Consider the following 17,961-nt stretch of genomic DNA (forward strand, 5'->3'; position numbering starts at 1 on the left):
AAAAAAGAATTAATATCGATTTTTAAATGTTTAGTGTGTATATCCCATATAGGATTTTACAATCGGCCTAATACTGGGCCAGTATTAGTACTGGCCTAGTATTGGGCCGATTGTAAAACCTTATATGGGATACAGTCATTCGTGGACAACATGATAATAAATAATTAATAACACACCCTGTAAAATTTATATCCAAATTGGAAAAATCTAAGCCCGCAAAACCTGAGTGGCGCTTGTGTTACTTGCAATAAAATTTGTAAAATCTGCATGAAGATAATATATAATTTTCAGTTTGCGTTAAATCAGAGCTTGATTTAGACAGTAACGTAATCTTTTAATTTTATGTTGAAGCTTACATTCTCACGTATTTCCTCATCGTAAGAGAAATACAGTATTTTACTTATAACTTCGCCTGTTGTATTTGCCTAAAATTAGAATCAAATTGATATTACTTTACATATTGTGAAATTTAGCATTTATGTTTAAGTCACGTATTATATGGAACTTTTTATAATGGATTCCGATCGGAATTATTCCGTTTTCCCTAGAAAACATAATAGAAATCTAGGAAATAATAATTCCGATCGGAATCCATTCCGAAAAGTTCCATAATACGTACTCACAGGGGAGGACGCGAGGACCGGGAAACGGATCTGAATGAAACTTTTTCCCATAATAGCCCTTCACTAATAGTAAAACATAGTGAAGCGCTAGCGCGCAACTCTCAGCCGTTTTCGAGAAAAAAATTCGTGAAAACTTTGCGACGCAAGTCTACCGGTTCGCTAGCGGAGATCTTCGATGAAGCGGCGTAGCCGCGCAGCTAAGGCGCGTGTCTGGTACATCGCTGGCCCGGGTTCGATTCCCGTTGATCTTTTGCAAATCTTTTTTTTTTTACTTTATTTTTTTTTCCTTATTAGCATTAATGATAAAAATGTTAAATTGAAAAGCAAAATAAATAAATTTAATAATTTTAATAAAAAATAAGCAAAATAAAAGGAAATGCGTACCTTACCTTTACAAAATGTTTTCAATACACAGTAATTAATAATAATTATTTCTCGCTGCTTCTCAAATGTTATAAATAAGTTTGAGGACAATAATTAATTGTAAGTTGGAGCACTTTTGAAACGAGATGAGAATCTTTGTCAATTTTATTTCGAATAAAGAACGTCTTTCTTTCTTGAGCGCTCTTTGTCTGGTGTGGTGAGTCCCCCTCCAAACTATATCCCTTTGTGACGTAAGCTACGACCGTTACTTCTGACGAAATCCTTCGACGAGCGTCATAAGCAGAGTGAGCGTTGCGTCAGTTAGTGCTAACCGTTCCTACGAATTGTAAGAAACAACAAAAATAATGGAGGAGTTAGGACCTTCAACAAGTATGGAATTAGACGTTGAATCTATGGGAGAGAGATTATTTTTGGACGAAGATTTTAAAGGAGAGTTCACCAATGCTCTTTTATACGCAAATTCTATATATGAAAGCAACGATCTATTAACAAAAGAACCTCCCAAAAGAATTAGCTCTGTGTCGATAGCTATGGCAGAGTGCTTTTCCAGTGCTATTATTGATATAATAAATGAAAACTATGTAATGGCACAGGAAGATCTCATTTTATACGAAGATAGTGATAATGAAGGATTGTACGAAGAGGTATGTTGCAATTTCCTTTCCTTTTGTTGATTTAATAATTTTTTAATTATAAAAAACTACGAATTATATTTTACTTCTTGATAGTGCAAAGATGATCCAACAGAAGATGAGGATTATGATCCGACTGATTATGAAGAGCCTTCCGACGATTATATACCTTTGCAATATAAAGAAAAAGTTGTTGCTCTTGCTGAAGCACATCCGCATTGGAACTTAAAGACTCTACAAAAAAGAGGTGCGAGTCGTTTAAAAAGGAAGGATTATTTAATACAATGGAAAGCAGATGTGAAAAGTGGCGGAACGAGAATGGATAAATTACAAACAATTGATGCTGAAACTTTCGAACGCTTTAAAGAAGCAAGAAACTGTTACGAACAGGTAAAATAACAAAAATGCATAAGCATTTCATATGTATATATAACGTAATAAATTTTTGTAAGTACAATAAAATATTGACAGGTGACAACAAGGACCTTGCAACAATGGGCATTAGTAGCTGCTGCTCCTTTTCAATCAGCAAATTTTACTTTTCAAGCTAGTTCTACATGGGTGACAGTATTTAAGCGAAGACATAAAATAAAACAACGCAAAATAACGAAATATGTCAGCCACAAAGACGTCGCTACTCTGGAGGAAACATTACAATCAGCAGAAAGATTCCAGATACAAACTAAAAATATAATTCCAAACTTTAATTTGGATTTTGTCATTAATACTGACCAAACGGGGTGCAATTACCAAACTACTTACAATAGATCACTTGAATTCCAAGAAGTAAAAACAGTATTCGTAAAGAAAAATATAAATAAAATTACGCATTCGTATACAGCACAATACAGTCTAACTGCATCCGGAAAGTTGCTCCCATTTGTTTATTTGTGCATGCAGGAACCAACAAATAAATTTGGTCCTACAGTATCAAAAACTGTTGAAAAATTAACAGCAGAATTTGGAAATGTTGTCGTTACTTGCTCGAAATCGGGTAAATTAACAAAAGATTTATACAAAAAGTATTTAGAAACAACATTAAAACCGTACGTAACAGACAACAATTTTCTTCTAATTATTGATTCTTGGGGAGGACAGACTGATGCTCCTTTGCATGACGAAGTTTTCGGAAATGACGGGAAAGCAACGTGCACCCTCAAAGTTATACCTGGAAAATGCACCCCATTTTGTCAGCCTTGCGACGTTTATTTTTATCGACAGGTAAAGAATTTGATAAAAAGATTGCAAAATGCTTCTGCGTTAATAAAAGAACAAAGGGAAATAGCATCTCGTGAAGATGTTATAAAAATTCATTCTCTAGTTCACCACCAATTAAGCGCTCCTTCTTTCACAAATATGATAAAATATGCCTGGTATGCTGCAAAATTAGTGGAAGAGAGAACCTGTTTTTCAAATGTCAACGAAATCTGCTTTCCAATAATGCTTGGAAAGCAAAACTGTAGCGTCTGTAAAGAAATTTCTTTTATAAGATGTGCCTGGTGTATGATATATCTTTGTTTTAAATGTTTTTACGATAATTATCATGTAGGACATTGTGAACGATATCCGCAGGGCATCGAAAGTGACAATGAATAAGTTTCATTAAAAGCCTTCTACAGAAAAACAATATATTTCTATGTAATATCAGTATATATACATATATTTCTTTATATTCTTGTTCATTGATTAAATAGTATAAAAAATAATTTATTATGTTTTATTATTTCAAAAGTGCTCCAACTTACAATTAATTATTGTCCTCAAACTTATTTATAACATTTGAGAAGCAGCGAGAAATAATTATTATTAATTACTGTGTATTGAAAACATTTTGTAAAGGTAAGGTACGCATTTCCTTTTATTTTGCTTATTTTGCTTATTAAAATTATTAAATTTATTTATTTTGTGTATTGAAAACATTTTGTAAAGGTAAGGTACGCATTTCCTTTTATTTTGCTTATTTTTTATTAAAATTATTAAATTTATTTATTTTGCTTTTCAATTTAACATTTTTATCATTAATGCTAATAAGGAAAAAAAAATAAAGTAAAAAAAAAAAGATTTGCAAAAGATCAACGGGAATCGAACCCGGGCCAGCGATGTAGCAGACACGCGCCTTTTTGACGAGGATAATTTATTAACTCATATATATATATACATTATATTACTATATACATTGTAGTTCCTGCCTATTTAGCTTAACCTACTTTTCCAATTAAGTACAAGTTTATCTTATGTCCATCTCCGGTACTTTATACTTTATTCTCATTGCATTATATACCTATCTTTTGTAATATATTTTGTATGAAAAACATTAAAAAACTTACTTATCAGATGAACATTAAGTGCAATACAAAATTTGCAACACTTTTGATTCAAGATCTTAAGTTACTTACTTAATCTATATTGCTTTTTTATATATGTCTAATTTTTGGTAAGGCACTTCATATTTAAAGTGTTTTGGCATGTTATCAGCTCTAATCTGAGTTATATCTTTGGTTAGTTTATTATGTTCTAATTTTTTATTGTAGAATCTTTCCGCAATACTATAAATATAATCTTTTATATATGGTATTTTTGTTGTTTATGTAGATCTACTAATTTACAATATCTACCTTTATTTAGAATCATTCTTAGGCACTTATTTTGGAATCTTTGTAATAGGTAACAAATTCGTTTTAGATGTTCCGCACCATGCTGCCGCCGCATATGTGACTATCGGTCTTAATATCATCTTATATATTAACGCCTTGTTATGTTTGCTAACTGCAGAGCTTCTTACTAACAATGGATAAAGTTGTCGCATTACAAAGTATGTTTTTCTTAAAACTATATCAATATGTCTTTTATATGTCAACTTATAATCTAAATTTACCCCTAAGTATTTTACCATACTTTTACAATTTATTGCCTGGTTGTATACTTTTATTGGTTGTATTATACGTGAATCCTTGATTTTTCTCGTAAAGACTATTACTTCTGTTTTCGCTGCGTTTAGTGTTATTTTCCATTTATCATAATATTTCTGTAACATGTCTATGTGTATCTGTATCTGTTTGGCCGCAACTATAGCGCTAAAGGAGTGTGCGTACGAGGCCGTATCATCCGCAAACATCGCTAAATTGGTTTTCTCAAATCTATCTATATCATTTAAATATATCGTAAACAAAAGTGGTCCAAGTACCGACCCTTGTGGTACACCTGCTCTAACATCCCTCTCTGTGGAGAGAGTATTATTTATTCTTACTTGCAGCTTTCTGTTTCTTAAATACGAGTATATTAGTTTGGTAATATAAATAGGATAATTATTTTTTATCATTTTATATAACAGACCATCCCACCATACTTTGTCGAACGCTTTTTCAATATCCAAAAGCATCATAACTGTAACATTTCCCTTATTATAATTAAGTCTTATATCATTAATTATTCTAACTACTTGTTGTACCGTATTGTGTTTCTTTCTGAATCCAAATTGTTCATCTATTATTATATTATTTTGATCTTCATATTTCCTTATTCTGGTTGCAATTATTTTCTCTACTATCTTACTAACACTTGATAGAAGACTAATTGGTCTATAGCTAGATGGCTTGATCGGATCCTTGCCTAGTTTTAATATTGGTATTACAATGGCAGTCTTCCACTCATGTGGAAAGTGCCCAATTTTGAAAATCGCGTTTGTAATGTATGTTAACTGAACTAAAGCTTTTTTGCTTAAATTTTTAAGAACTATATTTTGTATTCCATCCTTTCCAGGTGCTTTAAGTGCAGCTAGTTTCTGGATAATAGTACGGATTTCTTTCGGTGAAGTCAAATCTCTTTTGTATTCATCCAATTTTACTTCACTATTATCTATAAATTCCTTAACTGTTCTGATAATTTCTTCTTGTTGTAGACTATTATTATTTAAATCAATATTATGCACGTACTCATACTGCGTCGCTATCATTTCTGCTTTATCTTTATCATCGAATGCCTCAGTACTATTATCCTCTAGCGTAGGTATTGGTTGATGTTTCTTTTTAAATATTTTAGTCATTTTCCAAAGCGATTTATCATTTACATTAATTTTTGATAGCTTTTGTGTCCATATGTTATTTTTAAATTTTAATATTTCATCCCTAATCGTTCGCGTTTGTTTCCTATAGTCATCTCGGTGAGCTGGATTCCTAGTTCTTTGCCAGAGCTTTCTAGTTCTATTCCTTTGTTTAATTAACTTTAATATTTCCTCAGGCAGTTCTTCCTCTTCCCTTTTTATTTTAGTTTTATTTACTGTTTCTTTAAGCGTTGCTTCTATATTGTAAACTAGTTTAGATACTTCTTGTTCTATGTTTTGTTCTGTATTTATTTTATTATTTATTGTTAATCTCTCATCTAGTATATTTCTAAAGTTTTCCCAATCTGCTTTTTTATATTTATATACTTCTTGCACAAATTCATTATTGTAATTTATTTGCCCTATTTCAAATAATACAGGTCTATGGTCTGAATTCAGCTCATCGAGCACTACAGGTTCCGTAATATTATATTAATATTTTTGTTGATTAATATGTCTATTGTTGTAGGCGTACCTCCATTCTCTGGGTAGTGTGTTGGTTCATTTGGAAACACAATACTGCAGTTGTTCATTTGACAGTAATCATATAAAGTAAGCCCATTCCTATTATTTATGTGACAGTTCCAAGCTTTATGTCTAGAATTGAGATCTCCTGCAATTATTACCTTGTTAGCTACATTTAGTAAATCTTCAATATTCTTTTTGGTGTAGTGAGTGGATGGTCTGTTATATGCCGCAACTACATGTACACCGTTAGCAAGTTTAATACATACATTTTCTATTACGCTTGAGTTACTTTTGACTACCTTATAAGGGACATTTTTCTTTACTAATATCATAACTCCTCCTGCCGCGTTATGCCTATTATATCTTTCGCATGTATAGTTTCTTAACCTAAATTTATCATTAGCACTTAGTTTTGTTTCATTAATAAGTATGATATCTATTTTATTTCTGCTTAAAAATTCTATGAGTTCACATGTTTTATGCCTAACCCCGTTCGCGTTCCAAGTACATATTTTTATTTTACGCATAACGATGATTCTAATGTTTGATAAAATTCAACCATTACCTGGAATTTTTCTATTTGACTGTTACATACTTCCATCCTTTCATTGATGGTTTTCATTGTTTTTAACATCATTTTAATATTAATATGCTCATTTAATTTTTTGAATTCTTCCATTAATCTTAGAAAATCATTAAAGTCATTATCTATTTTGCTATCGTACCTAATTCTCCCTGTATCCCTTTGCATTACTTTTGATCTATAACTATCTACATTATTCTTATCTTCTTTGCAGCTTTCCTTTTGTCGTGCCTCCGATGATGTCCTCAGATCCGGAAATTGCTTCCGGTCGTTTATGTCTGGATCCTTCTGTTGCTGTCTGCCCATATCCTTTTTGCTTCCTTTCGATCTAGTCTGTTCCTTTTTAATCCAGTCTAGCCTCTTCTTATACACTTCGCAAATAGTTGCATTAGCAGGATGATTTTTGTTACAGTTTATACACTTTGCCGGTTCGCTTTTGGGTTTTATACAGTCTTTAGTTAAGTGTTCGCCTGCACATTTCAGGCACGCTGGGTCCGCATAGCAATTTATTGTCGCATGTCCCCATTCCTGACATCTGTGACATTGGGCTAATTTTCTTTTATTAATGTAATACTCCCAATCCACCTTCGTGTAGCATAGGTACTGGACTTTTTGTTTAAGTGCACCCAGTTTTATTGTTTCCAATGAAACCATGTAGATTGGTTTCTTGGTTCCTTTCATTATACTAATATTGTATACTTTTAGACCTAGTTCTTCTATGCTTTCCTTGATTTCTTCTGATTTTGCATGTTCATGCAGGCCCTTGAGCACGAATGTTCTCCTTTTCTCGTCCTTGTCCGTATATGTATGGAACTTAACCTCCCTGCTTTGCCAAACTTTTCTTAGTTCGTCATAGTCTTTTTTGTTACTCACGAACACTTGTACGTGATTGTCTCGATATTTCATGTAGAACTTACTCTCCACTTTTTGCTTTATTAGTTCTACAAATCCTTTGTGATCCTTAACGCTGCCATGTACAACTAGCGGTGGCGGCTTCCTTGTCTTGACTTCTTGCACATTGTCTTCTTCACTACCTCTGCCATCCGTGTCCATATCCTCACTATCCTGATCTTCATCCCTCTCGGCAAGTAATGAATATCTGTTTTTGGTGTCTACTTTATATGCCATTTTCTTGGTTGTATTGTCCTCTGCTGTATCCCTTGTGTCGCTGTACTTTCTTTTTATCGCTCTGTCCAGCACTCTTGTATATTTAATTGAATCACTTTGCTGTTCATTTGTTATGCCCTTTGCATTGAGGTTAGTTTCCTCTCTTTGACCATTTCTGGTGTCTTCTTTGTCTATTTTCTCCACGTCCTCTCCCCTCAACGTTATTTTTCCTTCTTCTTGCAGTATTCAGTAATTATAAATATGAATATTGCTACGCTCTTTCAAGAATTTTTTTACTATCTGATAACTCTCTATCCACGTGCGTATTCGCTCGCGTCTGGACGAGAACTAGACACGCGCCTTAGCTGCGCGGCTACGCCGCTTCATCGAAGATCTCCGCTAGCGAACCGGTAGACTTGCGTCGCAAAGTTTTCACGAATTTTTTTCTCGAAAACGGCTGAGAGTTGCGCGCTAGCGCTTCACTATGTTTTACTATTAGTGAAGGGCTATTATGGGAAAAAGTTTCATTCAGATCCGTTTCCCGGTCCTCGCGTCCTCCCCGTCAGTAGTTAGCAGTAATGTAATCACTGAAAGCGAATTAAAATAGATGCATTTCGAATTTGAATATGTAGAATTGATACCTTTGCACTAACTTTCTCGCACATATAATTGATCAGGATAACTCTGGAGATATACCAAGTGAGCCATAATATGATTATATAATGACGAATAAGATTCTTTTATTAGGGACATAATTTCTGACGAATATCGCGGTGTAAAGTTCACGGCGAAACTCTGCTATAAAACCGAAATAACATACCATCTTCCAAGTCATTTGTATATCGAATATTGAGTTTATCTCATGAGATATTTTCTGTAACTCCAGATGAAGATGTCTGCGTAAAAAAAATGCAAATTTATTATGCAAAATTGATGTGTAACAATGATTATATTATTTATACTTACATTACGATCCACGTTATATGTTTACTGCTCGGAACATTCGGGAGTTTGGCTTGTTGAGAATGTAATACAGAATTTTCCCAAACCTGCTTTATCCCACGTATATTCTCTGTTGTCAATTTGTAAAGATGTTCGTTAACTTGATCAAATTTCAATCCTAAGTATCTATAATGTAGAAGAGATTTAGCGAAAGATAGAAATATGCAGAAATATATATACCGTAATTTAGAAAAGTTTCTAAAAAATCTTAATTTCTTAAACAATGATATTAATTTATGCATAGATTGCTGAAATAATTTTCATGTATGATAATTTATATATTTATATAAAAGGATTTACTAACCCAAGAATACTCGCAAAAATCAAGTCGTCAATAATGTTGATATCAGAACAATAGTTTAGTATAAGTGCATAGATGGACGATAGAGCGTCATGCATATCGTACCACCGTATATAATCGCAAAAGTTTAATAATAAAACTATTACCGACCACCCTAAGATAATCCACACTGTTTTTCTAGTTAATTTCTCGTAATCCGTTTTTGATCCGAGTTTCTTCAATGTGTCATCCACAACAGCGAGTTTTTTAGGCAGTTTCTAAATTTTTTATGTAAAAAAGTCAATATACGATTGATAAATATTATTTAGTTAGAAATTTAACGTGCCTAATAGTGTATTTATGTCACTTTTCAAAAAAGTGCGATTTTATTTGAACAATAGATACACTAAGTTAAATGCGTCAGTATGATCGAGTTAAATGAAATTAAAGATTTATTGAACATATTGCAAAAAGAAATTTTAATAATTTGTATACTTATCTATATATATATGCAAAATAATTTTTATTATAAAATTTTTTGGTAATTGTTTAGATGGAAGGGACCACCTTGGATGACCTTGATATTTTAGTATGTTGTCAAGGTCACCTTCCTTTCCTGAGTGACCTTCAGAAGATTTTAGCCCGCGCTCGTTATTCGTTGAAAAGTTATTAACAAAAAATGTTTCAAAAATATAGCAGCTATTTTGAGTATTGGAAGGCATAAATGACTAATATATACATTGAAATAGATCACGCATACACTTTCCACGCGAAACGAGGTGCCATATGGGTTTGTGGCGCGCTTTACCTACTTTTGTACTGTTAAACGCGAGCCACTGACTCACGTAGGTTAGTTGACGCGCTTTACATACTCAGTAATGTTGAAGGCGAGCCACTGAATCACGCGAGTGAGCTTTACGCACTCGATACTGTTCGAGGCGAGCCACTGACCCAAGTAGGTTAGTTGACGCGCTTTTACTTAAATACTTTTAAAGCGCGTTACTAATCTACATAGGTTAGTGACGCGCTTTAAAAGTATTTAAGTGTTTAAAGCGCGTCAACTAACCTACGTGGGTCAGTGGCTCGCCTCGAACAGTATCGAGTGCGTAAAGCTCACCCGCGTGATTCAGTGGCTCGCCTTCAACATTACTGAGTGTGTAAAGCGCGTCAACTAACCTACGTGAGTCAGTAGTTCGCGTTGAACAGTACAAAAGTAGGTGTAAAGCCCCTTGCACAATAGGCGATAGCGATAGCGATAGCGACAGCGACAAGGTTGCCGACAAAGCTATACCTTTGTCGGCAACTTTGTCGATGTCGCTATCGCTATCGCTATCGCCTATTGTGCAAGGGGCTTAAAGCGCGCCACGAACCCATATGGCACCTTGTTTCGCGTGGAAAGTGTATGCGTAAACTATTTCGATGTATATATTAGTCATTTATGCCTTCCAATTCTCAAAATAGCTGCTATATTTTCAAAACATTTTTTGTTAATAACTTTTTAACAAATACCCAAGCAGCATTTTGACGTCCGCCCGACGTTAAGATAAACACACTTAACGTTGGTATCCAACGTTTTTGCTACGTCGTTTCAACCCTCTTTTGCACTAATTTGGGGAATCAAATTTAGGTTGTACCAACGTTGGAATCCGACTTATATAAGTTAAATTGAGGTTACATTTTTTCCACCAGTTTTAACGTTGGTATGTAAACTTTGATTTTGTACACTCTGCTAGACCTGAGGTTATTTTTTCACAACGTACATTTTAGGTGTAGTTTTCGTGCTTCCATTCAAACCATATGACGGCATTGGTGTAATAAATGTATCATAATACGTACTTATCAATTTGGCACAAATAAAATGGCTTTATAGGAAAAATATAGTTTGCGCAGTCTTTGATACTATTGTAATTTTGCCATAAATACACGAACCCAGCACTGAAATTGTATAACAAAACCCACTTTATTGATAAATGTGGAAATGATAGGTCGAAATTAGACGAATCCTTTCTAAAATATTCCAATTTACTAAATATTCTAATAAATAACTAAAATTTTCCAAAGTGTAGATTTTAATTTTTTTTCATCAAAATTACTTTAAGATAAATATGTTGTCAAAACTTTAACAACAGATATTATATAAATGCTTTAAATTGTTAATAAAGTGCGTTAAAAAATTTAAATCTAAATATACTGGAAAATGGCGGATTATTTGCCTTCCTCTTCGAGGAATGAAAATGGCGAAGTCAGCGTTCCACACTAGATCAAACTTTACGTAGTAAAAGGTGCGATAAATTCTACTAAAATTTGTCTTTTCGTATAAAATAATTAACTTTTTCCGACTTTTCCAAACTAAGTAGTATACCACTGTAGGCAAAATTGTACCTATATTGACTAAAAGTCTTAACAAGGTCGCCAAACTGACTTAACACATGTCGATAAAGTATTAATTAGTTGAAAATTCTATACTAGATTTGCGAATGAGTCGTATATCTTAACCAAATCCGACCTATGCAATACCATCTATATGGTGATCTAGAGCATGGTTATGGCAGCCGTGCAGCCGAGCGAACGCGCTCTCGAGCTGTGAACCGCGCGGCGCGCGCGCGTTGTTTCCCGACGACGCGACGATAACCGCGTGAGATGAAATGGACCGGTTCGGCCGTGGATCGTCAACATTCGTCGCATAGTCCTCATAGCTCACGCACGACGCCGCGAATTGCCGTCGACGATGCCCGCTTGACGCAGCAGTAATCTGCTCTACATTTTTTTAGGCAGAATTTGTTACCATTTCTCGCGATTTCTTAACGTCAGTCAGAAATGACCACAGGCGACGTTTCACAACGTTAGCGTTTTACAACGTTTGATAACAAAACGTTGGTTTACGTTGGGAATTACGTATTGAAGTCGCTCGAAAAGTGTAGTGCAGAGTATAACGTCAGGCGAACGTTAAATATCTTAACGTCGGGTAATAGGACTTAAACTATTTCGAATTTGACGTTGGGAAAGTGATAAAAAAAGCACGTCGTAATTTTAAACGTTTAGACAACGTCCAAAAAACGTTAGTAATTATAAGTTACATTTTATAACTTTCTTGAACCGCTTACAACGTTGTGATTAGTAGAAAAGTAGTCCTTAGTCGGAAAGTTAACCGAAAAATGCTGCTTGGGTAACGAGCGCGGGCTAAAACCTTCTGAAGGTCACTCAGGAGGGTGACCTTGACAACATACTAAAATATCAAGGTCATCCAAGGTGGTCCCCCCCATCTAAACAATTACCAATTTTTTTACTATGCAAGAATATACAAATAAAGCAAGGATATTCAAATTTAATTTAATATTTAAATATCAAAATTATTTTATATAAAAGCAATTTGAATAATAATATGATTGAGATAATGTATTATTAAAAAATGTGCGCATAATATATTAATATTTAATTTATCTTAACAGTTTTCCTACCTTATCATGATATATTCCGAGAAGTATTGATAATAAAACTGTAAAAATGTTCAATGAAACATAAATAATATAATCGGCGGATTCTTCAGGTATATAAGATATTCTTTTATCTATCACGAGAAAACAGTAAACCGACCACAGTAGCGGAATGTAAAGGAGACTGAACCAAAGTTTTGGATGTCCCGCGGAAAACTCGATAATCCTCAAACCGCACATCGAACTGATTAACAGAAGTGGCGATAAAACAGTTCTAATGCTTTTCGCCATGGCAGATTTCGAACTACTTATACTCTTCTTGCTGATCGCCAATAGACTCTACGATAGCAGATCTCCGTAATTGTAATTGCTGCACTTACGCATATTGGAATAATCGATCCACTAAATTTTACATTGCAAGCAAACAGGGCAACTGTTAAGTTTCTTATCTATTTTCACGTAAAACATAATAAGCTTACAAAGCAAAATAAATAATTTGTAACAAAAATTGATTTTGTTAATATACTTACTTATTTTCTTTTCTTTTACTGATTTTACAGTGATGTTATACACGTATGTATAAAATACACGTTTAAAATATTATTAAATAACAAATGATGCATATATGATATGAGATATAAGTGTTCCGATGACTAATATTAAGGTAGTCCTTTCGCGGACCCAGCTAGTCAAGTAACAATCCGTCATGAGGTAATTGAAAACAAACATTACACACAGCCTTCCAATAATTATAATAATATAACATGATTTTACACGCACGCGTTAATCGCATTTAATTATTTATTAATTAAAAAAATATCACAATAGTAGTGCGGTTGGACTCGATTTAGGTTAGGTCAGGCATGACAGTACGAGTAAAGCAATATGCGCGTGGATCCACTACTTATTTATCCTCATATATCAGAGCGCAAAACATTCGGCAAGCCCTTATTTTCAAGAATATGTACGAAATCCGGAAATTTCAGGGAATATTTTTAGACATGAATAATGTATTCATCTGATCGCTAAGTACATGTATTATTCGTTGAAAACCTCGGCCGTGGCGATTTGCATCATTCTATCTTTCTCGTTCATTAGATGTAAACAAGGATAGAATGACAATGGCACGCTCCGCGAACGCACATTTAGAATGACTTATTTCTTGTAAAGTGTCGGTAACTTCACTTGATTTTTCGTACACATGTCCCTTATTATTACTGTATATTTAACATATATCAAATTTAGGTACTTATCTAATACTTGTTCTCACGAAAGGACCACTTTAAATGATTATAGTGTAATATAAAAAATGTTTATAATGTTTTGCTTTATTTTTGCTTAAATGTATGCTTTTACAATTACATATAATACTTTTCTTATAATATTTTTATATATTAAAATTACTGCGATCTTCACAGCTAATTCTATCAATCTATTTATATCTATATAAAATTATCTTTATAAGGAAAATGATTATTGCAAATAAATATAAGGGTTACTTATAAAATAATATTAAAAAGATAAGTTTTATATGTTAAATTTTCTGTAAAAAATAAATCTCAGGAACAGTATATGACTGCTATATATGTATATTTAGAAAATATTTATCAAAGTTTATGAATTACGCGCTAAATATTACTGTCTATTAGATATTTGAATGTTATTTATACATTATTTAAATGTTTAATACATTAATTATTATTTAAATGTTTACTGCTGTAAACGTTTGTGTATATATTACTAATACGGTTAAAACAGAAGCGAAGAACTAAAAAAAGATAATAAATTTATTTTTTAGATATTTTTTAACAGCAAGTACTTATAATAATTAAGTTGCAACTTACCCCATAAAGGAATTTAAAACCAAACTGGAAAAGTCCAAGCCCGTAGAACTTAAGTGGCGATTGAGTTATTTGCAGTAAAAACTGTAAATTCTATATTAAAATACAATGAATTATATACTTAATTGTCACATAGTTTTGTCACGTATAGTTTTTTTATTTTTACTTTAATCTAAATCTATGTTTTAATAACATTCAGCCAATTTGAAAACTTACGTTTTCACGAATTTCAATATCGCAAGTAGTATATGAAAATTTATTTATAAAATCTCCTGTTGCACTTGCCTAAAATTTGGAATTTGCAAAATAAAAATATAGTTTACAATTTATTAATATTGGAACTTAATATTACTTGTAATAATCAAACTATTAAAATTAAATTCTAAATAAATATATTTAAAAATTTTTTGTATGTAGCTGTAGCATTAATACCTTGGTGCTAACCCTCTCACATACATAATTAATGAGAAAGAGTCTGAAAATATATATAAGAAGCCAGAACAGAATTATGATGACGTAAAGTATCGAGTTATTTACATAATTTTTATTGTACGTTATGCGAAAAAATTCTTTGGAAGCCGTTGCTATGTAAGTGAAATAACATCCCATTTCGAGAGTCATTTGTGTCCCAAATATCGAGTCCATTTTGCGGGATGATTTACATAACTCCGAATGAAGATGCCTATTAAACATGACAGTAATCTTGCTGCACGATGTAACTATTATAACTGATGATTAATTAAACTTACATAAATACACTTACATTACAATCCATATTTTGTTACATTTGTTTCTTGAAGCTTTTGGAAATCTGGATTTATATGAACGTAACATGGAATATTTCCAAGTTAGGTTTACTCTACGTTTATTATTATCTTCTGACAATTTCTTAAGGTATTCGTTAATTTGATCAAACTTTAATCCCGTGTATCTAAATAAATAAATATGAATAATTTCAAATGTGAATAAAAAAATTAACAAATTTATTTGTTTAAATAAAAACATGGACTAACCCAAGAATAATCGTAATTATTAGATCGCCAATAAAGTTAATATAAACACAATAATTGCGCGTAACGGGAATAAATATAGCTGGTAAAATATCCATATGGCTTCTTAAAAGATAATACTCCAGATAAGTTAGCAATATAATTATCACAAACCATCCTAAAGTAAGCCATACTATTTTCATCTTAAACTTGTGATAATTTGTAATTGTTCCAAGTTTTTCTAATGTGTCGTCCACAATAGTGAGTTTCTTTATACAACTTCTAAATACCTGACGTAAAGAAATAAAGTGTAGATAGATAATTTGTATATCCACAACGATTTTAATAAGATATTTATTTTATTTTTAAAGAGATATAATAAAATATGAATATTATTGTTATATATTGCTTTTCTAAAGAAATAATTCTGTCAAATGTGCAGCAAAAAATTAAAATATTATATCTTATGACTTATTATTATGATGCAAAACACTTTACATAAGTATAACAGTTTTTTTTATCAGATGAACATTAATATAACAAATTGCAAGTTGTGTGAGTTTTAAATTACAATTATTTATTTTAAATACTTAGATAAATGATTTCCATCCTATATTTCTTACCTTATCATAATATACTCCAATGATAATTGATATTAACGTTGTAAAAGTATGTAGTCCAATGCAAACGTGATATTCAATCGTATAAAAGACTGTATAAGATATTATATGTATCAGAATAAAATTGTAAACCGCCCAGAACAGCAATATGTACACAAAACTGAACCATTGTCTTAGATCTCTTATAGGAAATTTGATTATTCTTAAGCCGCATACATAACTGATAATCAGTAACAACGACAAAACTTCCCAAATATCTTTCGTCATAGCATATGCCATCGCAATTACGAACTGCACTTTCTTTGCCGACAACTTCGTTAAATGATAACGATAGTGGATCTTTATAAGTACAAATACTACTTATGTATAATGAAATAATCGATTTTATGCTAAATTTTACATACCACGAGCTATCCTTAAAATAGAATCAGATGGATTCGTCGTGTTTTCACGAACAAATACATTTGTAATACCAATGTTGTTCCTGGTATTTTTCTTTGTTTTTTTTTTACTCTTACTATATTGTACAGCGCTATTATGTGGGTAAAAAAATTATGAAAAAGCACATGTAATTTTTAAATATGTAATAATGTCTATTTTAATAATTGACAATGTAGTAATAAAATTGATGTCAATAATAATGTAATAATAAAATAATATATAAACGTAAATAATCTTTACAACATGTAGCGCTTTAAGGTAATAGAAACATATCTTTTGATAAATTATACAAAAATGTTTTACGTTATGTGTAAAAAATAATTGTAAGAAAAACAGGAGAGAGATACTTGGTATAGAAATAAAACGTAAAGTATAAAGTATTAATTTCGTTTATAACATAATTTTTTTAGAAAATGATAAATTAGTTTACAGCGTAAATATATAACAACCAATGCATGTTTAGAAAACATTTTATTAAATACTTTACTTATCAACATCTTTATTTTTTAATATTTTAAGTAATTTAAAAGTTATTTATACATTATGTTAATCATGACTTTCTCGAACGCTTATACTTATCCATATGCATCTGTGTTAATATAACTAAAATCGTCACAGTGTACTTGGAGAACTAAAAAGAAGTAATCTTATTTTTCATATCTTTATTATAAATACGTGTTTAGTGAATAAACATATGAAAACTACAACGTACATCATGAAAGACTTTATAGCCAAATTGGAAAAGTCCAATCCCACAGAATTTGAGTGGCGTTTGAGCTATTTGCAATAGAAACTGTGAAATCTATATTAACATAATGGGTTAATATACATACATTTTTGTTTATCTGTTTTTACTTAAACTTAAATTTGTGTGTTTTATTTTAGCAATATTTAACAAATTTATTTTAAGATTAACTTACGTTTTCATTTTTCATGATTAATATCCCGATTGGAATAAGATATTTTATTTATTAAATCTTCTGTTATATTTTTGCCTAAAATTTGTGCAAAATTAAGATTGTTTTTAATTTAGTTATATAAAGTTATATTAATAATTGTTAAAAATTATTTCAAAATAATTTTGAGTTTGAATATAGAATAATACCTTAGTGCTGATTCTCTCGCATACATAATTAATGTACAGAAGTTTAAAGATGAAGTAGAAACACTAAATATTAGATTGGAAACAGTGAATAGTGTTTTGTTGTTGCCTTTTACATAATCGTTGATAAATATTATATTGGTAATTTCACAAAAAATCTGTGTTAACCATAAGGTGTAACATACTATGGATATAGTTATTTCTACTCCGAATATCGAGTTTATTTCTCGAGATATCTTATATAACTCCAAATAAAGATGCCTGAATAAATGCAATATTTTAAATTGATTATGTGCAATTACCATTATTTTTAAAATTTACATTTATTTTTTACATTAAAACGTAAATCAGCCAGT

At 31.6% G+C, this 17,961-nt stretch overlaps 1 protein-coding gene and 1 long non-coding RNA gene across 2 annotated transcripts in view; both read left to right on the forward strand.

Annotated features, from left to right (window-relative positions):
• The window catches only part of LOC143907282 (uncharacterized), a 175,068-nt gene that overhangs the window by 117,353 nt on the left and 39,754 nt on the right, over window positions 1-17,961 (forward strand). The gene's annotated exons all lie outside the window — the stretch shown is intronic.
• Window positions 1,266-3,385, forward strand: LOC143907229 (uncharacterized). Its single transcript, XM_077423863.1, has 3 exons — window positions 1,266-1,651; window positions 1,736-2,029; window positions 2,111-3,385. Exons 1-3 carry the CDS (start codon window positions 1,352-1,354, stop codon window positions 3,233-3,235), a joined length of 1,719 nt encoding a protein of 572 aa, XP_077279989.1. The 5' UTR covers window positions 1,266-1,351; the 3' UTR covers window positions 3,236-3,385.

This window comes from Temnothorax americanus, unplaced genomic scaffold (genome assembly GCF_048541705.1).
Source record: "Temnothorax americanus isolate GAGA-0224 unplaced genomic scaffold, ASM4854170v1 Scaffold8, whole genome shotgun sequence".
In the NCBI taxonomy this organism is placed as follows: Eukaryota; Metazoa; Arthropoda; class Insecta; order Hymenoptera; family Formicidae; genus Temnothorax; species Temnothorax americanus.

What these genes read in the sequence shown, in the direction of transcription:
- LOC143907229 (XM_077423863.1), top strand. Translation starts at nt 1,352, where the DNA reads ATGGAGGAGTTAGGACCTTCAACAAGTATGGAATTAGACGTTGAATCT. An exon ending in ATGAAGGATTGTACGAAGAG is followed by an intron (nt 1,652 to 1,735) that starts GTATGTTGCAAT and finishes ACTTCTTGATAG; the next exon opens with TGCAAAGATGATCCAACAGA. An exon ending in CAAGAAACTGTTACGAACAG is followed by an intron (nt 2,030 to 2,110) that starts GTAAAATAACAA and finishes AAATATTGACAG; the next exon opens with GTGACAACAAGGACCTTGCA.